The following is a 26,780-nucleotide window of genomic DNA, read 5'->3' as shown; positions in this document are numbered from 1 at the left end:
TTTGAACAAAAAGTTTCCAACAGACTTACATTTGCCTGGTAGCCAAATGATAGCATTTTTAACTAGATAATGTGATAATACTTTATTGTTGTCGGTGCTGCCTATACAATTTGCTGTGGACAGGAAAAAATATAGTTGCAATTTGCATATTGGAAATATTGGCTTTACTGACTAGCCTTTAGTTTATCATTCTTTTAAGCACAATTTTTGAGTAAAAAGACCTTCGTAAGTCTGTTGGAACATATTTCTGAATATAAACTCCAAACCAATACGCTCACAGGCACTTCCTTTTCAATGCCTGGATGAGTGACTTAACTCTGAATATTATTTCTTACTTTATCTTTTACTGTGGACATTTTCTTTTATAAGAAATGCTATTTTAACTCAAGCAAAGGACTAAAGAAAAAGGGATTCATGTGTCCTGTTTTGTAAAAAACAATTTAAAGAAAGAAACACCTATGTATTCCGTATTGAATACTGGTCACTTCAATAGGTACACCATAAGTTGCTGCCATGTGATTGGCTCATTAGATATTTATGGTAACGAGTTATTAAACGGTTCTACCTAAAAAATGACTGACAAGTGTATGTCTGCTTGTTTTCTATCAGTGATGGAGTAACTGGCTTTAATAAAAGGCTTCTCAGAGATACATCAAACAGGCAAGTGACCTTGGCCGCTATCGGTATTCACATCAACCTCATCCTTAATTGAAAGGGCTGCGGCACAGATGAAGGGACTTTTATAAAAGGCTCTATAAAATGCCTCCTTGGCACACTATGTATCATGTTCTCACAATAAAACCCCCTTTTTACTATTTTTGATTACTTCACTTGGCATGTTACCACTCATTCAATTTGCTGAAATGAACTTTAGTTTAATCAATTTCTTCCACTGAATCAAAGAGAGTTCACAAGGCCACAGTATCTGGGAGAGAAAATTGGAAAGAGGGAGGGAGGGCATGATTGAACATTCCCACTTAAAGGTCATCACATTGCTTATCAGATTTCTTATCAACCTTTTTTTTTCCCCTTCTAGTGTGGGCTGAGGAAGCCAATATATGCTGAACGATGTTTCTAAAGACCTAGAGGACAGACTAATCTATTAACACTAGCATACTCCTGTTCCTACTTTGTTGAACACCAGAGGAGCTGCAAGTGCATTGGCGACCAGAGCTTCATTACACAAGCTGCTCCCTCAGCTTCACACAAACCAAGTAGTAAGATCCTGAATGACAGCAGCATTGCCCCGTCTGCACTGCAAGGTGTTTGCGGCTGCAACTCTCATTAATTTGTTGTGGAGGACTGACTCTTTAAACACTTACTACTTTGCAAGAGAATGAGTGGGGAAGTCCTCGAGTACAAATCTGCAGACGTAAATGGCAGGCAATCCAATGCGTCTTACCGTTCAGCCTCCAGGCGCATCTCCTCCCGCTTCTGCCTCCTCAGCTCCCGGCGCCGCTCAAAGTCCATTTCCTCCATGATTGTGCCCTGCGGGATGACATTATCAAACACAGACATGTTGATGTTGATGTCTAGAGAGAGTAGAAAAATTGGTTCATTAGTAAACAATACCTTCATTTATGCATGTGTCCACACGCATAAGCATACTAATGAGCACACAGATGTACAACAGGAAACACACACGTGAGACATGCTAAAAAAAAGTAAGACATCAAAATACCAGATTTCAAGTTATAATGTTCACAATTTTCATCACATCACCTATTTGTAATATGCAATTTTATCATCATTTAACATATCCCTGTATCTCTACAACACACTCTGTAATTACTTCTCTATTTCGGAGTTGTTGTTGGTGGTGGAGTCCCTTTCACTCTTTTTGCACTGTATCAGAGTCAGATTAGCCTAATGCTAATGCAAAGGAACCATTCTCCTATTTAAAAACATAGAACTCCCAAAACAAGTAAAGTTCAGATCTAGAGCAGAAGCAGGTGTTGTGAAATCAATCTGAACTGAAATGTTAAGTATTGCAACTTAGAGTGCAATCCGTCCTACTATACACCTTACTGACCAGCAGTGTGTACTCCTATGTCACTATATAACATTGTCAGTTGAGTGACAACAGCATGGACTGGAATCTCCGCCCCCAAAGCTTGGTTGAAAAGTAAAGAAGAGCAGAGACAGAAAGAGAGGAAGGCGAAGCGAACACAGGATGTTAACTCAATCAGTTAAGAGCAACACACTAAAAATACCCTGCTAGGGTACATGACTGGCTATGCTGTGAGTACTGAGACCACCCACGAACTGTTGAGCCTCCCATCATACAATTGAGATCCCTGCTAAACCACCAGCTACTGAAGCAGAATAAACAGATGCTAACTGAGCAGTTCAGTTGAAAAGACAAAGTGTGGGACAGCTTGCAGTAAAAAGGACAGTGCTATGTAGTCATATTTAAATGCTACACTGTATCATGAATAGTGCCAGTTAATTTGAGGTACAACGTGAGTAGGAGCTCAACAAGTAAGGAAATAAGATGCTTTAAAATGAAAGACAAATCTTGAGAAACCAAAGGGTAACTGCTCATCATACCTTGAATTATCCTTCAAACAATGTATTTTCCTTTTACACCATACCAGCTCCTCACAGTGTCTTCTCCAAGCAGATACACAATGCAAAAACTAGTAACCGTCTCCCACAGTCCCAGCCTCAGCTGACAAAAAAGGCAAATGCCTTTTTCGTCCCCTCCCTGCTAGTTGTCCCTCCCTCCATCCCTCAGTGACCTCCTTCCTCCTTTCCCTCAGTCTTACCCCCTCACACCCTCCCTCCCTCGTCCATACTGCCTCTGTGTCTCTCTCTCTCTATCTCTACTGCTAACTTTTCCTGCGTTGTTTAACTGACATGTCAGAGCTTGGCTAAACTGCGTTCTAGGGCATGAGTCTGGTCTTGAGTCAAACTTCAGGTTTTTTTTCTTTTTTTTTAATTTTGTTTTTTTTTGTCCATCTGCTGCTGAGGTCAGAGAGGGCCTCTTTATGTATAGCCATCTGTATGCAGGTATGCACACAAGCATGTAAGTGCAAAATTACAACATTTTTATGCACACTCATAAGCATACTAATGTGCACACTGATGTACAACAGGAAACACACACGTGAGACATGCTAAAAGAAAGCAAGACCTCAAGCAAGAAAGCAAGACTACTGCACCTCATACACTGTCTCCTCCCCCCTGTGTGTCTGTACAGTAAACACAGCCTTTGTCACCCCTGCTATTCCACAGTGAAAGTTCTGCAGACTTGGAGAGAGGAAAAGCTATTTTGAATACCACAAGAATTCAGCGTCTCTGTTTAGATGCACGGTTACTGTCATTTATGAAATGGTGGGGAGGCAAGTGGCACTTGGATGCGGGGCTATTCATACAAGCATAATTAAGATAAAATGAGAGCAATAACTAAAACCGACAAGGCCTCCAAACATCACTGGTCTAATCACATATTTCCGAGAACCAGCGACGCCAAGGGAGACAAAGTTATTAGCAACGCAAGCACGGCAGCTTATTAATTTAGAGTTATTGTTGCAAGTAATGTATGATTTATGCTGCTGAAAAGACAGCGTTTTCATTAGGTGTTCAGATTTTACTATAGATCATTTTAAAGACCGAACAGTTATTCTAAAAAAAAGTGATCACTAGGTTTATCAAAAAAAATGATCAAAGTGGATCAACAAACAACAATTTAAATGTCAAATAAACCTAAATTTATTATGTTTCTAATTCCATTTTTGATGTATGAATGTGGCTGGCTAATTATAATAAGACTGAGCGCAACTAGTGACATTGTCTTGTCAGCAAAAAAAGGGACTCAGTAAGACATGTAACTGTTATCGCTGAAGGGACCACCCACACATTGCAAGAGCTAACAAAGGAAGAACCAGAGAAAGACAGCATTCCATGAAGTTGAGCAACCTAGAATCACAAGTTTTTGACATTTTCAGATGTTTTTTTTTTTTTTAGTTTAGCCTGCCTTAGCCTGTCCACTGTAAAGCCTCTTCTTCCTTCCTGACTTGGCTGCATCTGTCCATTTATTCCACTTATCTCCATTTCCATCCATATACTATACCGCCCTTCTGTCTTTTTTCACTTGTACTCCCCCTCTTTCTATTTCCCTGTCTGTCCCAACCTTCTACAATGGCTATAATGACACATTTATCCAGTCAAATTACTACCTGTCGAGACTGCCAGACCCTGGCACAGAAGCCAGCGTCTAAGTGCCAGTATCTTAAAAAGCCTTCAAAGCCAAGTTGATATTATCCTGCCAGCCACTGGGATTACACCATCTTATAATGCGTCTATCTTCTCAAAGTCATGAGTTAAAAGCAGCAAAACAATGGATCCCTATCGGCCAAATGAGGCACAAAGTAGGCTAGATCAAGCAAAACTGGGAGCAGCACTCAGGAGTAAGTATGGGCCAGCAGGGGATCTATTTTTGGTATCGGGTGACGCTGCCTTAGCATTCTGTGAAAAGAGAAGACTGCAGTGTTTTGTTCAGATTTGTTACAGTGATTCTCACTGCAACTATCTTTTCACAACCTTTAGACAAACACATTAATCTCCACATTATGGTCATGGAGCTATGCAAGGAATGCTGCTATTTAACCTCTGATTGTAGCAGAGGGGACCGATGAGAGCCCTCAAATTACTCATTCACATGCCAGTTAAAAGCAACTTCACTTCTGGATGTTGTGTGTCTTTGATTGCTAAATGAGAGAAATTATTATGATGAACCCGTAAAATCCATCTTGATGCCAGGTTTATTTCTGGCTGTGAGGTTAGCTTCAGCCACAACTGGTACTTACAGTTTTAAGCTTAAACACTTAACGCAAAAAAACTAAATGTAGTCCTTAAGACTTAAATGCCTGGATCAAGCATGCTGGAACATGAAATGTTTTCATTGGCCCTCTCAACAAGTAAGAAAGCTATTGACATGTATTAACATGCTACCATGCTAGCAGTTTGCTGGAGCTAGCCACAAGTGTTCAGGCTAAATGCTAATGTCATCATGTGAACATGCTAATGTTTAGCATGTTCACTATTTTTATTTTATAAGCCTGTGAGCATTTCGTAACTGTATGTTCTTTGCCCAAACTGTGTTTACAGATGCAGGACATCAAAGCAAACACTCTCATGCCACAAATACTTCTTCTCTCCTTTCGCCCCTCCCCGGAGGAACACATTAACCGCTGAAGAGGAGAGATTAAAAGTCCAGAAGCTATGGAGTCACAGCTGTGCAGGTGCCCAGGTGAAGGGAGGTATTCCAGTAATCTGGAATGCGAAGGCAACACTGACAAGTGCATAGATTTTCTAATTTTTTGGTCCATGGATAAAAATATTTTGCCCACCTGCTACAGTGGTTGACACTTTTTTCATAGTATTGCAATTTTAGAAGAGAGGATGATACAAAGATAGACTCAAGTGTTACAGCAATACATGCTCTGTCTGCTGCAAAACAATACACAAACGTATCATACAAACATGAAAGACACAAGCTGCATTATTTCAGTATTTTGACATCAGCTGTCTTCACCTATCAATGTGTCATTACCCAGCCTAAAAACCTATGGCTCCTAGTCAAAGGTTGGACAGGAAGAAAAAACTATTGTCTCCACATACTGACAAATTTGGGGCTTTTATTGTGACAGGAGGATTGCCTCTCTTCAAATCTATCACGGGTCTGCCAGACCGGCTTGATGATGACGTGATTCATCTCTCCTTCACACCAAAAATGCCCATTACAACCCTCTCTGTCTAACAGCCACATCAAAACACACTGCGTGTAACCTTGAGTTCAAACAAATGTACGGTCATATAATGGTGCATTCTATTTACCTTGGAAGTAGAAAGTCGGGAATGAGTCAACCATGTTCCAGTTGACCATCCAGGTAACCATAACAATACTAGTTCCAGCCAAGGTAGCAATACTGCGGCAGTTTATAACAATGCATTATGCAGGCAGAAGTTGGATGAAACTGTGACTGTTTTAATGGGACATAAATAAGACAGAAGTGCCAAAAGCAGTATACTACCAAAGCTTTCACCCTGTTGACAAACAGAGCAGCCATACTAGATTTTTCTTGTTGGAAATCCGACTTCAAGCTGAGTTCCAGTTAAAATATTCAGCTAGGTACTTATAAATTCAGACTTCCTAGTACACATCCCCAGTGGCTGACGGACAACAAAAAGCTACGCCGCCAAAATATTTTCCCTGTAGCCCCTGTTCCCTGTAGGCTGTAGGAGAAACACGGTAAAACTTGACAAAACATTTTGAAGTGCAATAGCCCTTTGTAATATATTTACTAAATCAACGAGGCTTTAATATTTCCAAATAAATGTTCAGTGGATCGAAATCCTCAAGACACTGCTCTATAGCACGATTATTAGTAAAAACCTGCCTTCAATGTTAGGGGTAGTTTGTTTCACTAGAGAATTCCCATTATTTTCCCACTGAAAGGCAGAATACTGCACCAAAGCATTTCACTGAAATATGTACAATTCACAGAGTACACAGATACAGCGCGAACGTAACTTGTTGTGACCCTCCATTTGCATGTATTTACAGGATTACTGTTGTTCATTTCTGCTGATACTAGATGCTAATGTCAGGAGAATAACACACTTAATTCAAAAAAGGAAAAAAGGCCAATTCATGTGAAATAAAAAACAAATATAGAAGTCTGTTGGGTGAGCCTAACATAAGACTTAGTGCGAATGTAATTTGGCAAAGTCATCATTTTATGATTATTTTATCAAACCGATAAAGCATGTGAAGTAAAATGAGAGCTGCTGTAGGCCTGTATGCCTGTAGGTATTGCACACCAACAGCTGTTTTGGCGGAGGCTCTGGGGACATTTTGAGTTGGGTAAACTGAACGTTTTCTTCAGGGGTAAGGAGTCCCCCGAGTGTATTCTGACAGGGAGGTTAATATATGTTCAGCCTGTGTGTGAGGGTATGTGCATGATAGTAAACAGTATTTAACCAAACAGCTTAACTTAAGATTAAACATGTGTGTTTGTGTAAATGTGTGTGTATGGAAAGAGGCTGCAGATGTCTCCAAAGAAGGTAAATGATTGGCTACTGCTTGTACAGCATATGCGTGTTTATGATACAGTAAATATGCATACATGTGTGATATCCATCACCACCTACAGTGCTGTGCTTGGAAAGCTGGCCTTGTGGTTGTGGTTCACTGTGCTATGTGTCTCACACATCCAAGCCTCAGCAGCATTAACAGGTTTGCAGTTCCAGGATGCAGAGCGGCCGTGGATGAGCATTCATAAATTCACTGGAGGCTTTTGGTATAACAAGGCCAGCGATTTCTCTTTTTCTTTCCATGTCTGCTTGTCCCTCTCCCAGTGTCATCTGTCATCTTTCACTGCCTGCATTTCAAAGCCTGACTGATACATTGTTGGGCTGAAACTAGGATTTTTCTGCATTAAACTCAAACTTCCATTAGGGACAATGAGAGAACATTAAAATATGCTTTTTCTTTTTCAAGCCCATCAAAAAATAGGCCACTTTATTCCACCAGCTTTAGTAGTAAAATAACAGACAATAGTTTATTCTAAAATAAAAAAAGTAAACAAACAAAAAAAACAAGTGTTAAGTTATGTTTATGTAAATATATATAAATCAACTGTTGTATTATAAACTTAAATATTATCTGAAATTAAAACCCTGTGTTGGATGTATATGGCCTTTATACAGATTTATTCTCTGTCTCTCTGATTTTCTTTTGTCTTGGACCACAACACAGTGGTGTAGCCAACAGCTGCACATTGCAGGTGCGTGTTCAGCCATAAACTGTCAAGACAAGCAGGATTGGTTGCTTGGGGCTTGGTTTAAATTTTACAGCATTTACCCATGTCCTTACAGCCAAGCTTCCTTTTGGATTCATCTGCATCTCTATCTACATACCGCAGAGTGAATATCAACTACACCACTTCTGATGTCAAGTGGACGACTTCAGCAGTGACTGTATATTCTGGGCAGCATAAGAAGTGGCCAACTGCATGAGAGCTCCCATTACCATCTGCTTTCCACTCACACTCTACCTCCTCCAAAACAAAAATTTTAAAGTGTGGCTTTCGCTCCAATGAGGAAAAATTGAGCAAACATGAGAAGACAATATTAAACCTGAGAAGCTAATGCCACTGTGGCAAGTGAAATGCAGTGGGATAATGTGCCAACGTTTTTGAGGTTTAGGGCATGAAATTGGCTCGGGACCTTGCCTGCCTCAGATGCACTGTCCTTAGCGACCTAAGATAGCGCATAATCTTCCCTCAAATCGATCCAACTATCTCTTCTGTGGTGACTCTAGCTGGTGGATAGAAGACAACCACTTAGGGGGAAATTTTACATTGGTGTAGGGAAAAAACCCAGCGGTTAAAGATGTTAAGTTTCCATTTGGTGAAGAAAAAGGAGACTCCTACATTCCCAGACAATGGTTCACATTCCATAACACCTCCCCATGCCCTGTGAATCATACACACAGAGAACGACTGAGGTTATCTGTTCACACACACACACACACACACGCAGTGAAGAAAATCTTAATGGAATACCTCAGATGCATTATATTTTACAAAGGGCCAGCAGGCTAAACCCACTGCTGGGATTAAGTTTATCAAATTATCAGTGATAATCAAAGTTGATATTCACCAAACTAGAAAGTATCACTAAAACCTTTTTAAAACTTCTGAGTTGAACAGTTTAAAAGCTTCAGATGAGTTTTAGGATTTGGGGGGAGTGATTGGCTCACACTACTATGACACAACATATTTTTTTTTTTTTTGCAAAATTTTTTCACCGAGGGTTTTTTAAGGACAACTCAGTTTGTTATTTTGGTCTGTTTTTTTACTTCCTTTTCATATAATTGGTTTGCATCAAGTTAAATGCAACAATCTGGGGATGCAACAATGTCGCTGAAAAGAATGTTAACAGGGGAAGCAAATATCCAGGTTAGCTAAAATGATCTGAAATGAACCCCAACTAGCCATAATAAACCTCCAACAACTGATACTTTATATTACTTCACTTGTACTGAAGAGCGGCTCTGATATGAGTGACAATAATGAAATAGCTGTAGCCGCTGTTGGCTGCTGTTTATACCATATCCAAGAAAGGCAGCAGTAGCTTCACCCCAGAATGTAGTTAATTGAGCAAGGGTGCATTTTAGTAAATTTGTCTTTAATTTGTAAGATTATGGTTTGGTGGTTGCTTCTTCGAAAAGCTATTGTTACTTAAAAAACACTGTGTCACTGTGTTTGCGTAGATGTGCGTGCAGAGTTGTTCTGTGCAATGGACATTACTAGCAACATAATGTTTGTACTTTTGGCTTTATTTTCAATTATGGTGGCTCAGATTTTACTATTTGTTTTTTCCCTTGCAGACTTTATTGTAGTGATGGCTCCATGTTCCCAGATTTAAGCAATTATTTATAAAAGCCAATAGATGGCCAACTATATGCACATGCTATGATCACATTATCCCCCACAGTACTGTGGAACTATTAACCTTCATGACACATCTTACTTTCGCAAGCAGCATGTTGTAATCTGCACATTATAATAAACAGCGTATTCATTTTATCATTCAAACTGACAAACACCTTTTGGAAAGGAAGCAATAGTTTGATACTTTGTAAACTCATGTGTTGCCCTGATAAAACAAATTGCTCTCTTTGTAGCATTCTTGAATCCTGTGTTTTATTTTCCACAGTCAACGCGATAACCTTGTTAAGCACTGAGAACACTGTCATCTGTCATATATTTAGAATATGACTCACTGTTCTTTTAATATCTTCTCCCCTCCGGGTCCCACACATGGATGGGAGCTTTGTACTCTTCATCACACTAGGTCGCATTAGATCTAAATGTATCTGACTTTTTTGCCTCCTGCTTAGATACAGCAGAAAACACCTGCACTTCACCAAATAGTGTTCACCTTTAGGACTCGGAGGTGTTTATATGTCCTTAAATCTCAACCTTATGTTAAGTCACACTTAAATTACTATGAAAACATCACCCCACCATGCCTTATCCATCATTGGAAGCTCACTGGTTTTTGGCAGGCTTCAGCACACAGATGTTCAGTTCATGCTGCAAATATAAAATCTACATTCTTATTTTTGTGAAGCGTTCACTAAATTAAGCTTCAGCACATTTTACAATCTTACTTGAGGCACTTTAAAGATAACCACCAAAATGAGAGGATGCATTCTTATTTGTCATCTGTTCAATTTACCAAATTAAATAACCGCCCTAGATGATTAGAAATGGTAGCTGGCTGAAGAGGAAGAGGGCTGGAAACGTTGTCTTATTTTTAAATGTTGGTTTTAAGAGGGAAATTTGAATTAGGAGTTCATTTCTTGATAGCCCAATGAGAAATTATACTGTAAAAAAAGCAACTTCTTTTTGAACCAGCAGCATGAGCTGTTAAAATTCCTCTCAAGTCTTTGAAATTTAAAAGGTGTGTGTCCCTTTTAAAAGTGCACTTTTAAATGCTATACCCACAATCCAGCCCAATTGGAGAAATGGCATTCCAAAAAGCACAAATCCCACACAAAATAGGGATGTTTGTACAGCATCAAAAGGCTACTGCTCACTGGCAGTGCTCCATATGACCAAATATGGAAGGAAAAAATGCTGCCTTTTCCCGTAACCAAACTGGGAAAAAAAAACAAAAAGGGAAGGTTTTTATGCATGCTGTGTGCACAGTGAGACAGAGCTCTCACACTCACTGCACAGTGGCCACAGAGTAGGCTCCCTCTCAAAACAGCATGACTGATGGTGATGTTGGACCTGCCATGACATCTTAGCGAACACACATACACACGCAGACATGCACACCTGCACGAGTTGGGAGTCATGAAAGAGAGGCACACCGATCTTTTCACTGTGCTGACATTTGGTTTTTAAACACACACAAAAGCTTTCTTCACTTTCACATATGAGCTTGACACTGGAGTCTCAGCAGTGCACTTTGTATTTGAGCCCCCTGGAAGGGTACATTCCTTTTGGTGAAAAAGCTGCCGTCTCAAACACCACAGCCTTCTGCTTAAGTTAGAAACGGTTTGTTTATCTGGTCCCCCTTGCTATATGGGGTGGCTCTGACATTCTTCTGCCACAGCAGCACTGCAAAAAATGTCAGTGTGGGCATGTTATTTCACAAGAAACTTATCGAATTATCTGACACATTGCTTAGTGTGTGTGAGCTGCCGGCTGTGGATAAAAAACCTCTGGAAGATGAAAAAAAAACTTTGCAGTCAGCACAGAACAAAGCAATAAATAAAAGGGACTTGTGCTTCTGGTTTCTCTAAACTGCTCGGATTAAGTTTCTCAACATTTCTTGGATCTTAAATGCACATTTTTACAAGTTAAATATACATATTCACTGTCTTGCAAAACGGTTTACAAGGAAACTGATATCATCCTGCTGTCTGTATGCTAAATATGAAGATAGACCTAGTAGGCTAGGCAGGTTGACTTTACACAAAGACTGGAAACACAGTGAAAACATCCAGACTTATTGACAATATAGTTATTGTTGCTTCTTTTTACTTTAATACGGTGAGAACTTAGTCACTAATGGCTGTTTTCAAATCAATTCACAACCAAAATGTGCTATCATCATCATCACCACATACACAGACTATTCTAAGTGGTCATGATCAAGGAGGTGCCCGAGGAGTCCACTGAGCTTAACTGTTAAATCTATACTGACCAGAAACTTTTAAATATGGCCAAAACCAATAGTTTTAATGCAAAACATGATGTTTTCTGTTAAATATTTTAAAACAAGAAAACACTATAACACTATATTTATACTCCAGGACAAATTGTAAAAGAAAAAAGGAAAACACAACTGTGTAGTCAATGCACACATTGAGTATTTGGCCACCTTTAAAACTGTCTGAGAGAACGATGTCATTACTGATTAATTAACCAGAGGAATATTTTCCACCCACTACCACGCCTGTTCAGTACTTATCTGCTGCCTAAAATGTCAAACAGCGGCTGAGGTCAGCTGTCAATAGCATTACATCCATGATTGATATTAATGACAGGACAAATGAAACGTGCTATCACTGGCAGGTATCAGGAAACAGGCCACGACACCACCGTCTGCACCAAAGACTGTCTTACTGCAGTAAGAGGTATCACTAACCTCTGAACACTGCTGTCTGAATAAGAACCTTCAGTTTAGGGGCAAGTTGCTGCTGGAAAATAAAGTGTTCCAAGTCAGTAGATTGTTAATAAGTAAATAGAATCAGATGCCATACAACCAATACTACTACTACTAATAATAATAATATTAAGATTATAATAAATAAGAATTTCTTTGCACTACTCATAAAGTTGAGACTCTCTGAACTTTATGTAGTGTACTTTAGTGTAATCCCTGTATTGTTGCTTGACACTTTTTCAGTCTGTACACGGGTACTGCAAATCCCACTCTCGCTCATGATGCTGAGGAACATTGTAGCAGCTGTTGGTCCTGTGTTTTGAATCTGTGTATGGGTGGATTCCCATTAACTGGACTGGATCAGTTTGAACACACAATAACTGCCATGTTCTTGATTTAGGTTTGTATTTTAAATACATATTAGAGTTCTTTAACCTAATTATTTTGACACTCAAATGGCTGTTTTTTAATAATACATTACACCAGTGCCAGGAATAAAGCACAAATATTGTTGTATATTAACTATTAATTATCTTATCAATATATCATATTGTATATTAAATTGTATTGAGAGAAAAGCATATTGTCCCATCCCTAATACCCAGCTATGAACAGTTTAGATCAAAGTGATAAACAAGCCTATCCATCTCTTTGCTACCCTGTGTGTTAGGATCCAGGCAGTATTACTTTTCAGCACTGCAGTCCTCTTATATAAGCACCTGCTTAAAAAAATAAGTGAGATATTCTGCTGCAAACATCAAGAATGTTAAATAATCTCAATAAATGTGCACCCCTCTACTTGACATGTGATATTAACAATCGGTTGCGTAAATCCACAAGGACATTACAGTCGATCCTTCGTCTTTGAGAACAAATGTGTTTTAAAAATACACATATAATGGTATCAAACTCAATAGGATAAAATGAATAAATAAATGCAAAATTTCTACATCATTTTCCTGTCAAAACAAACCAGAGTTATGATGAATACACAAGGACATGCAGACTCTTAGTACCATACGGTGTACTGTAACATCTTTTAAGCCCATTAAATGGGATTGTAAACAAGTAATGACAGACAGCTGCTGAATGAAGCCAAAGACAGAAGAGCTGATAGCATCATCAAAAGAAAAACATCTCAGCAAGTTATTTAATGGTCTGAGAATCCTATTAAATTCCAGCTATTAGGATATTATGTGAGTGAAATTATGTAATTTCACAGTTTCTAAATGCAAATCAACAATTTAAGAAATATCTGCTAGCATATTAATGATCTGTCCCATTCTGCCTCATTTAATAATGTCAATGCCTGTTGAAAAGATCTTGCTTTTTCCCTAACATTAAGCAATAAATATGATTTCTGGACCTAACACAAGAAACATGTTCTTTGTCATGAATCTCTTCCTCATCCTTCTCCTGAGTCCATTTCCAGGGGAAAAGCAGGCTCATCTTGTTCCTTCAGGACAGCCCATTTTGACACCTGCCTTCTGTCAGAGTAAATGAGGCCCGAGCAGGAGTCTGTGTCTCCTCAACAGGACATTAATCTGCTACTAGTGAGCTGACCAGGGATATATAGTGGGTTTTAGTTTGAGCACTGCTACTGCCTACACCACAGCTAAAGAACACTTTATCTAGCTGATGGCAATAAAGCAGAATCAAATGGAAAGGGATAAAAACAGGATGAAACAGAACAGAAATGACCTCTACAACACTTAAAAGCTTGCTTTCTTTCAATCTGGGAGGAAAAGTTCAGTTTCTATAACCAGAAACTGAAAATCACATTTTCAGTCACAGCAAAACAGCAAGTGTGTCTAACTGAAGGGACCTCAAGCAAAATCTTGAACTTATAGCATTTATAAGTGTAAGCCTCTTGGTATACGCACCAAAGCTCAACGACTAAAATGTTAAAGTATAATGTGATCACCATAATTCACAGGAGCCCACGGCCTCTGGTACACTGGCTATAACATGACATGCTGGAAACATTAAGTGGAACGTAAAAATGTATTTCTCATAAAGCTTGAGAGGTTCCTGATGTGTTCCTCTAAGGCAGAATAGGTAAGGAAAATTGCTCTGCTAAACATTTGTGACATGCTTCCTATAAAAGCCGTGTTTCGGTCATGGCGCACGTGTGGCTCTCTATGGCTGTAGAGCAATTACACTTTGGCCAAAGTAGTAAAGAAAATCAGAAGGATCAAAACAAAGCACAGAAATGCCAGAGTGATTTATGTGGCTGACTCAAACCACAGCGAGAGAGGACGTCTTCCCGTCATACCTTACATGGAAACATACATGAGGGTAGAGTGAAGCCAACAAGCAAAATGAAATGTTCCCACACCCTGAGAAACATGAAAGCTGTGTGCAAACGCTGACACAGGTTTACCTTTCTGTACATGCTCTATCTGGAAAATACAACAAAAATCACTTCCAGAGAGAGGACATATTTATTTAAATCTCTCCAATATGTCAAATATTTATCTTTCTTGCCTTGTTTTAACACACAAGACAATAAATCATGTGGCGGTATGCCAATTTCTTGACATGTGCTGCCAGGCTTTCCAAGGGTATTACATGACAAGGTATTTTTCAAAATAAGGGGCTGCATTCCTGGAAAGAGATAGGAGGAGATTAAGGAGCGGGTGGTGTTGTGGGTGGGATGGCGAGCGAGCAAGATGACCTGACCCAGAGGCTCTATTACTCACAGTGGATGTGGAGAGGTGGCGTGATCCCCCGACAGTGCTTTCAGTTCAGTGTTACTGGGAGAAATCTGAGGGTTTCTTCAGGGGATGCGCAGACAAAACACACGCTGCATACACAGTCAGAACAAGGAATGATAATAGAGAGGTTTTCTACTGAGACAGTCAGGGACGTTTTGTTTTAATCCTATGACTCTTTCTCTCTCTGGGTATTCATGCGGCCCTGACACGCTATCAGTGAATTGATGCGAGGCCAGGCTTCTAAATGGTTGATGTGCTGAGACTCTTCACTCAGGTGTGGAAACTAAAAGATGTTTCAAAGCAGCAGACATTTGATAAATGGGCATCAGTGGCCATGACAGTGACCAAGACAAGATAACTGGTATTTTTAAAGGTGGTAAGAGGCAATCAACAGGTTTAAATTACACTGTCTATCACTATTATACCACCTGAAGGTGCGGCACCTTACTTTGTGAAATTCATCTTTACATTCTGCAATATGAGTATCCTAATATGACCTAAAAAGTTCATACGGGTAACTTAGTAACAGAGTTTCCTATTTATGCCTCTGCATTTGCTATATATAACAATTAGTCTTTTAATTTCCTACATTTTGTCCACTGTTTGGCAATAATATTCCAGCCTCTAAAGTCGGCACCAATTGGTACTGTGCTGTCTGTTTAAGAAAAATTTCAATATTAGTTCTAGTACACATCAAGCAGATATGGATTGGCATTTATTCTCCTAGGTACTTCTGTGAGATTGATTTCTACACAGAACTTCATGAATTTTACAGTAATGCTTCTCACAAGTATAAGGTTGTATAAACTGAGGGTGCGAAGAGCACATGGAAAGGAATAGTCACAAGAAGGATAGGTTGGTGCACAGCTCTTGACAAATGACTGCAGAAGTCAGCACACAATTCAGGAGGTTCAACTAGACCTAATAAACTGGCTGACAGATATCATGCCACACACTAGAACTAGGGAGCTCCTTCATTCAGGCAAAGATGAAATCCTGATAAATGTCACTGTGGCAAACGTGACTCTTTTCTGTTTTTCAGTGGTTCATAGAACCAAATTGGAAAATATTTCAATATTAGCACTGCTTTTGAATCAGTGGAAGAACATTTTCTGAGTGACAGAAAGCTCACCTCTCTTTCCAAAAAATACAAATTCCACTCAGCATGGCTAAAGTTCAATAGCTTTACCAGATTTCATTTTTATGCATGGCTGTGCCAACTATCATTGTTAGTGTAGCAGCCAGCCAGCTTGGGCGTGTACATTTCTTCTGTCCCCATCCCCTTGAGATGAAACAGCCAAGCTGGGGTCTTCAATCTGCAGGTGTCCAGTAGGTAAATTCTGTCACCTTAATATATATTTTCTGCAGGTGTGTTTGTATTGTGTTTACAGCAAAGTGACCACCAGTACAAACACTTGAGATCTTATACCTGCAGAGCAGCCATTGTTAGCCTCAAACTGTGTCCTTCAGGAGAGTTACCCCACGTCTGTCTCCATTTCTTCTTTCTTTCTGTGGTTATGTGACTTTGGGAACTTTTGCCAGAAATTCCAGGAAACCCTAGAGCTTCATGAGACAAAACAAAGCTCTCTCTCTCTTCCTCTGCCTTTGTCTCTTTCATTGTAGATTACAGTATGTTTCTCTGTATGCCTTCCCCAGGCCTGGAAGCTCTGCAGTTCCTTCTCCCTTGGAGCTTACAGTAAATTTATTCAGTGGCTGATTGACTTATATCCGTCCACACCATTTAAATACTTGAGTTTCTTACACTTGATGCTGACGTTAATTCCAGGACACAGACTATTTAGACCATGGAGGATGCAATCATTATTGAATACTATTAGTATGATGTGGCATTTACCACTAAATTGAGGGTAAAAATTCATCTTTAGAGGTTAATATATGTGCGGTATTTAATTTATTAGAATAACACATATCTCAGACAGCCATAAAATTGTAAATAATTGAGAGCAGTGCTCTTAGGAGGCTTTTCTGGTTGCTCTGTTGAGATTGCTGCAAGCTTTTTTTAGCTGATGGCAAAACTGGAAATGAGATTTAGTTCACAAAGCATCAGAGCTAAATGGGAATACATCCAAAACCACAGACACCCCCCAGGCACTAATCTGTCCACAGGGGGGGTTTACCCATCGCCTCCTGTTAAAAAAACGGTCTCCTCCAGCTGGGCCAGTTCTACTCTCAAACATATTGTTGAATGTCTGAACCCCCTCATATACACTGACACGCAACTGCAGGCAAACCTAGTTACCCTCACCCACCACCCACCTTGTGTTTATGTTCAGAGCTTGATGGACTGGTATTTCATTTAGGCCTGCTTGGAGCCCTTTTACACAGTTTGGCTTGGCTGGTGTATCATTACTGGTCATTAAGTCTAACCTGAACTAATAGGGGCCCATTTTCCAAGGTGGTCTCCCAGGTGGCTGTCACAGTTCTGAGTGGCACTGCAGGCCTCAGGGTTTGACTCGGGCACACTGAGTCTCGTGAAAAATCTGCTGGAACACAAGCCAGACTCCATCATACATGGGACGCAGACTCACTGACAACAAGAACCTATTGTTCTAGTGGGGTGTCTGGGTGTTTGTTTCTCATTATGGCAGGTTTAATGAGGCCAGGCAGACTAGGCGAACCCCATCCAATCCCTCTTACGCACTCTACCCAATTAGTACCTTCTTTAACATCTGACTCAATGAACCATCCACATTTACTCTAACTGATAAGAACAATTATTAGTATCTGCCTTAAAAATCCAGAACTGGTTAAATATTTTTCCTTTTGCTGTTTAGCAAAAGCTCTATTCCAGTCTCTTTTTTTGCATTTTTTGGGGGGTGGGTCCTTTCGGCTTACCCCGTGAGTTCAGTCTCGCCACAGCAGAACATTGTCTGCATGTTGATTCCCCTTCCTGATGCAACCCTCCCCAAATTCTACCGGGCTTGGCCCGGCACTGCACTGGCGGATGGGAATGGGCCGTTGGGAGTTCAGTGTCTTGCCCAGAGACAATTTGACATACAGCCGGGACTGTGGATTGAACCACTGACCCTGTGGTCTGTGGATGACTGTCTTTACAAACTGAACTTCAGCCTCTTTTTAAAATAAATAAATACATTTAAAAAAAGGTCTTTTTTTTTGCATAAAACTCTTAAAATGTTTTAGCTCTCTCCTGTGTAACATGTGTCATCATTAATCAGAAGAGAAGGAGCCATTAGTCTAAATGCAGGGGCAATTAATCCATGCTCACACTCCATTAGATGTCATGCTCAATTTGCGCAGAAAGCTGTGTACTGGGTAAATAAGGAGAGACGAAGGGACTCACAGCTATTATTCCTGAATTGCATGGTATCTGAGGGGCTGGTATGGTTCAGGTGCTAATGTGCATCTCCAAATAAGCTTTGGTCTAAACTAGTGAACACACACAGTTCAAGAGGATATTACAACTTATACTGAAAGATGAATGAAATGAATTACTGTCTCGATTAAATAATTGTGTTCTTGTGTTTTTTAATTTGGGAAATTTGTGAACTCTGCTGTCTGATTAGAGGACAATTGTCTGCATATGTATCTCAGTTATAAAAAAGTGAATGGATTTTAGCATTAAAGTAAAACCTTAAGCCTCTAACAAGGTTAAACTGCAGTAGGGCATATAGTATGAATCAGCCCTTAGTTTAATAAGTACCATTTGGCTGTCACCTTGGCGGCCATAGAGCTGTTCTATTACAGTAAAGCTCCTCCAGTACAGAGCTGGGGTTATTCAATAAAAACTTGACTGAGTGTTTCTCCCAATCACCACTGGCAGAGCTCTGATGAAGTAAAGAGCTCTCCTATGCCAGCCTCTGTCCCTGCGGAGCACTGTCTGATTAAAATGGTTTTCTAAGGCCATATTTTTGTTCTCCTTGTCCCTTTGCCAGACCCAAGTTAGAGAACAGAGAGAAAAATTGACAAATTATCTAATGTGCACTGAATTGAATCCACAAAAAACAGATGTAATCTATAAATGTAGATAGGTTGATAGATTGTTTGATTTCTGGGTTTCTGAATAATCACTAGTGTCCATGTCTCAAAGACAAAGAAAGAGAATACTGAAAGTGTGCCTAAACACACTCCACATTTCTTACTAGTATTGTTAGGAACTGGCCATTCTGAGCTTTTGATCTTCAGCCTTAACCACTTCCACACCCCCCAACCCTCCAGCACGCGCCCCCCTACAGAAACACACACACACAAACACCCAACACACCCCACCTTAGTTATCGTACCCCCTCCTAAAAGTGCAGTGATATGGGAAGTAGAAAAAAGGGCAACAGTAGAGTAGCCCTCTACAGTTTTCTTAGTCTCCCGTCCTCTTGCATTGCTCGTAATACATTCCTGAGCAATCCTCTGAGGCTCATATGTAAATGACTGAGTATGCTTCTGATTAGGAGGCACAAAGAGTACACTCTATAAATGCACTCTTAAACAATTACCACTGCTCCCGACGGCAGCCATGACACAGACCGCACAACTGTGCTGCTGCCTGGCAGGTTTATTCAGGTGGAAAAGATGTACGCAGATCATTTACAGTAATGGGCCTTTCTATATGTTCAGTCCTACATTAGATACCAAACTACCAAGCATTATAAATTATTATAATTTAGTGATCATTTTGTGTGCTAAGCAATTACTTTATTAAATGATCAACTGACCAAAAGAAAATTTGTCACCCACTCTAAATTGTTGATGAATATGCTATAATTTATGTTTTTACATGAACAATGTATCAAATAACTACACTGAATGTGAAAATTGGTGCTCAGAGTGAAAAAACACCATAGAGGATTAACACCTGATACCCCTGTTCACCTCAGTTAGAAAAGACCATTTTAACATCATTCAGCTCATTGTTTTGGTTTTCCTCCCACTTACTCTCGCAACTTAGGTCCACACATGTAATGTAGCTTTCACCAGCTAAAAAAGCTAGTTAAACATTTAGCCACTATTTTATGACACGAAAACTAAAAGAGTCACAACAGTTTGTACAACATTTATTGGTTTTACCACAGCAAATGTGAGGATTTCACGTATTTGGTTTGGTTTATACTGATGTAAACTGAAAATGGTTTGGATTTTGGAAACTGGTCAGACAAAACAACAAATATCATTCAACTCATATAGACAGTGCTAAATGATTACACAATTAAATTTTGAAAATAATCAGCACATTTGAAGGTAAATTAAAAAACACAACTTGCAGCCCTAAATAAATCACATTGAGGCACCATCTGACAGCATTGTACTCTACTTAGGTTTTATACCAAAATACAAGTCAAGTGCTGAAAGGTTTTTATTAACTTTGAAGCTCTTCCATGTAGAATTACAGTGGATGGTTGACTCATGTGAATACCCATGTAAGGATACAGTCATTGTTTTATGTGTATGAGGTAAGATCTCACTTTCATCATTACCACATAGAAGCCAGAGTTGCTCTTGCCAGTTTTCACCCCCATGCTAGAATCCACCACATTTGCCATGCACACTTCAACACACAGACACACAAACACACACACAACCCACCTCTCTAGCCGCAAGCAAAAATCCAACAGTCCTGTAACTGACCTACAGACTGCCCTGGCTGTTTTTCCCTGCGCGAATCATAGAGCGGTTAACCTTGCTAACTGTGTAAATACATGACCTCACTAGTCATGTGTTTACACTCAGTGGTATTTTTCACACATGCCACTGGGATTTACATTATCTTATTACAGGCATGTTCCCTTAATTCCCCATTACCTTAAAATATGGGCCTTTTACAAGGTGATTTGACAGCTTCTTGATTAGCCATGTTTGTTCAGATCTGGGAATCTATGGGATAAAGATGACAGGGGAGAGGAGAGGCAAAGAGCTGGGGAAGAGTGGAAAGCTGGAACAGACAGAAAGTAGGGTGAAGTGAGAATGATTTCTTTTTGAGAGAAAAGGGCTTAAGTAGAATATTGGTGTTAAAGGAACGGAGAGAGGCAAAGGGAAACCTAATATAGCTGTTAGGCGAGAGACAAGTTAGAGGGTCTCTCCGCCACAGGGACACACTGCATGTCTAAGATCCCAGTGGGAGGATGGCCAAGGGAAAACACAAGGCCAATCAGCTAAGAGAGACATTTCCTGTGCCTGTTTTATCAGATGAGAAGAAGCACAAAGGCTAAATGCCCCTCTCAACAGTGCTGTTCACATCTCTATATAACCCACTTTGGGGCAACGAAGGCAGAACATGCATCTTTGTAAGATGACATCAGAAGCGCTGCTTAGGACCACTGACCTCACTCCTGCACAATCAATCATCCACAAAAAAATCCATGAAATGTAGACTACGTGAGTAAGAGAGGGGGTTTTACCTTATAAGATATAAAGCAAGGCTGCCTCGTGAATTAAATCATCACTCTCTAAAAAAAACGGGGGGTAAGGAATACAATAGTCTTTTTATAGCTATGAAACTTGTGGTGAATCGAGGCATCTGGCAAATAGCAGATGGCAGACCAATATGCTAATTACCCACATCGACATACCGTGCTGCCTATTAGGCAATCTGGCCTTGAGTGATAGTGCTTTAAAGTCAGAAAACGACACGAGTGAGAGGCTGATCTAACAAACCCTCTTCATCAGAGTGTGACTAAAGCCCAGAGGAATTCATACACAGGTCTTTCATGCCCACATGACTGCTCTAGTCAGGAAAATCAAAGTTTGGGAAAGAGTTTGGAAAAGTAAAGGAGTAAAGCTACAGATCCTAAGAGAAAGGAAGAAACTTTGTCTAAATCTGTGGCTTCAAAATAGCTATGTAAATGTGGTTTGATTAAATAAGACTTAATTTGGTGCTCAATTTATTATAGGGCAGGGTAAGGGACGACTACAAGAGAGGGGAAAAGATTTGCATTCGCCATCACCCAAGAGACAACCAGAGTCTAATTGTGCCGTGAACAAACGCCCGAGCATCCAAGAGCAGCATGGATATTTCCCTACAGAACTGTTCCATGTCAGCTTGGCTGTATAATGAGGAACAACAAACAGAGTAAAAAGCTAAATTACACACAGGAAAATTTCATAGCATGAGAGGTTTTTCTTCTTAAAATGGTAAATAACAGGAATTTCAACTTTACGTATCACAAACATCTGCAAACCTCATACTGCATATTTTCCAGGACCTAAATAAACATCATCTAGGGTTTCATGCCCTTGTGTGACTTCACAAGCAATTAAGCAGCATGGCCATTTTTTGCCTACTACTTTCTGCCTGTCGTTACTCAGTGAAAGGGTTAAGAATTCGTTTCCAACCCTGAGATTTGCCAGTCCGTCCAAGCTCACCATATTATACAAGTTAGTATGCGGTTCTGGATGCAGCGCATTCAAATTACATGTTATCGAATTCAAAGCCGAGGGGGAACAGAAAGAGTGCACTGTGGGGCTTGAGTCCATGGCCTGAGTCCCATGAGCGCTAGTTGCATGTCAATCACAATCATTTCAGATGAAATGAACCCTGTCCCACTCCTGCTGTTGTCCAGAAGACACAAACCTAAAACCTAAACTAACTTTCATTCCAAGCAAGTGGTGGACATTGGGGACAAGGACATCACTGATAAAACTGAAAGCTCTCATTTTGCCTGTGGTTCTGCAGGCATGGCAGGGCTGCATCTGTGTCTTAAACTTTACTCCTACACCCAAAAACAAGTCAAGGGGCAAAAAGTCTAGTGCACAGGAAACATGCTTGACATAGTTTCACTGGTCCATTTTCAGAACAAACCAGAAAATAGCTCTGGCACCTGCTGTGCAGAAACAGTGAATGTTTGGACTGACATGTCAACATGCAATCACTGGAAACTGTACCACATTTGGAAAACCTTAACACCGAAAACAGTGTTGGTAAACATTTATTAAAAATGGAACAGAATGCTCCGATCATTTGCGTTATAAATTTATCTTTGCCAGTTTTCCATTCTATTCAAATTCAGTTTGCCACTTGGTTGGCTGCCTTAGCTCGGTGGTGGTGAAAAGAAATTGCCTCGCAAGGAAACTCTGGATTCTTGCTTTGGAACTTGATACTGTGCTGGATTATGAGCATCTAAAATCAAACTATAACAAAGCAACCATGCATGAAAGCACATAGTTGTACACAGACACATTCATGAATGCTTCACGCTTTACCAGATGACAATGATGACAATAAGGCGCAATAATGACCCAATCCAACATTAAACTTTAATTGAGCACATAAAGGAAGGAAGGGAGAAAGAGAGGGAGCCAGCGTATAGTAACTACAGGCCTTGACAGCAATAAGCAGTCAAGGGCCAGACTCCGGAAATGCATGGCAGTGTTCCCTACATCCTGTCCGACCGACCCTAACTCTGCCCCTGGTTGCCAAACCCCTGTTATCACTCTGTGCAATTATGTCTAGATTTCTATGCATTCTATTGCATTGTGTAAATTATAAAATCCCCACCTAAGGACATTACAAATGACGTGTGCAGCCTGTACATGTGTGTTTTAGGCTGGGAATAGCTGTGTTAGTGTGCATGCATCCAGACGTGTGTATTAAATCGCTAAAATGAGTTAATAGTTGATAGCTTACAAGCTATGGATATGGTCAGTCGACAATTAAAAGATTAAAATGTTTCTTTTTTTATTACCCAAAGTGCTCTGAATTGGCATAGTTCAACCAAAGACTGCTGTACAGACAAGGCACTCTGAGCACTTTGGATTTTTTTTTTTTTGTCCACGGGATTTGGGATGAAGCATCCTTGGAGTAGTGTGTCTAACTGATGTGTGTTTAATTGTTTTTGGACAACAAGGAAGGTCATGAAGCACAGACAAATAAGCTAATCTAGGCTGATTTATGTCTGACAGACATAAATCGTGACCACAGAACAACAGTTGTTGGTTTAGTGTCTGTTAGGCGATTGGTAAAAGATGGTTCTTTTAAAAAAGGACTGAAGTTATCCAGTAATAGATGGCTAAGTAATGGACAGTTGAAGACAAGTGGAGGGGAAAAACTATAAATAGTAGAGATTTTTCTAAAAGGTAATGCATGTTTTACAAGCTTAAAACATCCAGCTTCTGCTACTTGTTAGTAGGACAAATGCAAAATTGGCCTAAGCAAACTAATTACCAAATAACACGAAGAAACTGCAACTCTACCACATACAGTAAATAATCAGGGTAAGTAGTATCATCCAGTTTAAAATTCAAGTGAATATATATTTAAAACATGGGGGTGATAATGTCTTTGAAGAAGTAATAAATTCATCTGACATGGGTCTGGGGGTACATCAGACAGATATTGGGAACAACTGTATTAGAGGATAGTTATGCAGCACATTCCAGAGGCTCATCCAATCATCTGTCACCAGGTCAGGCCTGCACCTTATAAAGAGCGGGGGGCATTCTCCACATGTTTCCAAACGCTACACAACTAATCTGATTCTGTTTCATGGGCAATTACTATGCCGTCTCTGCCTTGAAAGAATTTAAAAAAGAAGAAAACCTACAGATCTCTCTGCAGCTCCCTCCTTTTCCATTTACTATTGTCCATGTTTCCATTTCACACATACTACTATGTAATAAAGCCAAGATCAAAAGACTTGCTGCCCAACTCCAATACAATGAGACTTGAAGAGCCCTTTTGCCTCAGGGGCGGTGGGATTGTAACGAATGTGATACCTTGAAATGATGAGAAGTGGATTCATCCACCAGTGAGAAGGCCTGCCTTCTGCAACACTGCCCCCATGGCTTTGTCTGTAGGACAGGCTGGATCTGTTTGAGGTTCAGACACCAAAGGACAATTGCCTTCTGGTTTCTCAGCATGATCTCATGGTCAAGTTGAGGGGCATGTGGTGCGCTGGTAGCTACATGGAGCCCATCCTAGCCCACTTTTCACATGTCAAAGGCAAAAAGGTTTATCTACATTATGCGGTTTATGCACATTATGGAGGCCTTGTGGCTCAGTGGTAAGCGCATTGGGTCGGGATGCAGAAGTCCGCCATCAGGTGTGGCCCTGCTCAGCCACCAACGGAAATATAATGTTACAGACAGCCAGAAGTCAGAAGTCTACAGCTTTCAGCAGTACCAGTCCCACAGAGCTGCTCCAGGCTACAGTCTGCCATCGCTGCTGAGGCGATGAGAAACTTTGGAGACGCCCCTTCATACTTTGTTCGATAAGAATCTGACGGGGTATGCGCGCATTTCAGGAGTGGCCATATGCTTTACTTTGTGTAGCCCCGCGGTTAACGAAACATTTACATGTCGGCGCCTTTGCTCAACCCACAGAAAAGCTTAGTCAGAGAGACCAAGTTTACTTATCCTTCACTGTTGGAGTGGGAAGTGCACAAAAGAGGGAGCGGCTTAAAGCCAAGATATTGTGAAAAATGATCAGCCAATGCGCACAGAGAAAACCTATACTGTGATAACTTTATCCCATCGTCTAATCGACTTTAAAATCACCGATCAGTGCGCCCTGGACTTTGTCCATAAAACTGTAAGAGCTTAGTATGCAAGCAGTTCAAAGTTGTTTGCGCTTACCTGTGGATCTTACTGAGACCAAGTAGCTCTTGAATCGAGTGAGAGAGAGGAGAGGGAGCCAGTCTGCAGTCGGCCCTCCACTACATTCAGTGATAAAAGCAAAGCGTCCCCGTCCAAGCCCCTCCCTGTAAGACATAATCGCACATCTACTCTTTTGGCTGAGTTGTTGCACTTAAAAGGCTAAGCTACTTCTCAGACTGCCCTCACAAAGCATTTACAAACCCTGCTCGAGTTCAAAAAGGAAAGATGAAATGTGTCAACCCTGGGAAGAAGTCCTGCAACAGTGTTAACGGCTAATGTGACTTTAAATTAAAAAACAAACAAACAAACAAAAAAACATCTGTCCAAAGCCATCATAAGAAATGTTGATCGTGGACAAAAAGGAGAACTGTTAACCCTGAAAGGTTCTATATTACTGACGTGGATGTAGCCTAATAAAAGAAGTGCCATTGACCTCAGGTAACCACCATTCACCATCAGCTCTATAACTACTTGACAGTCATTGTATTTTTCTCCAGAAGATATCATCTATGTGAAGCAGTTATTCAGAGCAGCATTTAGGTTTTTGTTTTTTATTAACAATTTAACTTTTTGCAGATCTGCCATTAGTGCGTTAATGAGAAGCAGCGTCAGGTCTTTGGGTACTGATAAGCCCTTACAAATGTAGACAATTACCTTTTTTTTGGCATTTTCTGTGTTTCTTGTGATGTTTTAAGTAATCTGGTGTGTCTCTTTTGGTCTTTTGATCCGTGTAAGCCTTTTGACTGAGCTCTGCCATTTTCAAACATAAAATATTACCTCACTTCAAACCTCATTATTTCGTGGACTTAATGATAATGTATCAATCACCAGTTTCTCCATGAATATACAAACGTATAATAAACCGTGAATGAAGGCTGATTCCCTCTACCAAATTCACCCGAGCTATTTGAGATCTGATGTCTTTCAGCCATGTTTCTAAGGATGCAGGGGGTTAGGAGGTAACACAATAGCCTCAGTGTTCCACTTTCTGCCATAAAACAGCAGCATGGATACACTGTCCCGCTTTGTGTTCCCCTTTTAAAAATTGATGCTTAGAACAAAGAATGAACTTAAGAGCATTAGGCCACTGGTGCAGAAATAAGCGCCATATGCACTAGTGTTATTCTCATTGTGCGTTTTTAAGATAAAGTTAAATAAATGTGGTCTGCTGATTGTATGCGACTGCCTGATGTACAGTATGTGTGTGTATGTGACAGAATGAGACTGTGTGCATGAGGTGTGAGGGAGGCAAAGACAGAGTGAAGGGGGGCTAGACAGCCAGTCCGCTCAACAAATCTCAAAATTCAT

At 40.2% G+C, this 26,780-nt stretch overlaps 1 protein-coding gene across 16 annotated transcripts in view; it reads right to left on the bottom strand.

The window, feature by feature from the left end:
* cald1a (caldesmon 1a) overlaps positions 1-25,602 on the bottom strand; it is a 51,678-nt gene extending 26,076 nt beyond the window's left edge. For 8 of the 16 annotated variants that reach the window (XR_010911975.1, XM_067490095.1, XM_067490096.1 and 5 more), the window contains exons 1-2: positions 25,452-25,602; positions 1,403-1,532 (exon numbers count right to left, since the gene is read on the bottom strand). Coding sequence is in view for 14 of the 16 variants with exons in the window: in XM_067490095.1 (XP_067346196.1) it covers positions 1,403-1,532; positions 25,452-25,587 (266 nt within the window). In the remaining 2 variants the exon portion in view is untranslated. Of the gene's footprint in view, positions 1-1,402; positions 1,533-1,572; positions 1,595-1,792; positions 1,926-2,550; positions 2,701-25,451 lie in introns of those variants that run through there. The other 8 variants (XM_067490104.1, XM_067490110.1, XM_067490103.1 and 5 more) reach the window with 6 other exon arrangements.
* Between the last annotated feature and the right edge of the window lie 1,178 nt (positions 25,603-26,780).

Source organism: Channa argus, chromosome 21 (genome assembly GCF_033026475.1).
Source record: "Channa argus isolate prfri chromosome 21, Channa argus male v1.0, whole genome shotgun sequence".
Lineage (NCBI taxonomy): Eukaryota > Metazoa > Chordata > Actinopteri > Anabantiformes > Channidae > Channa > Channa argus.
The sequence above is the reverse complement of the archived record's forward strand: the minus strand, read 5'-3'. Positions and strand labels throughout refer to the sequence as shown.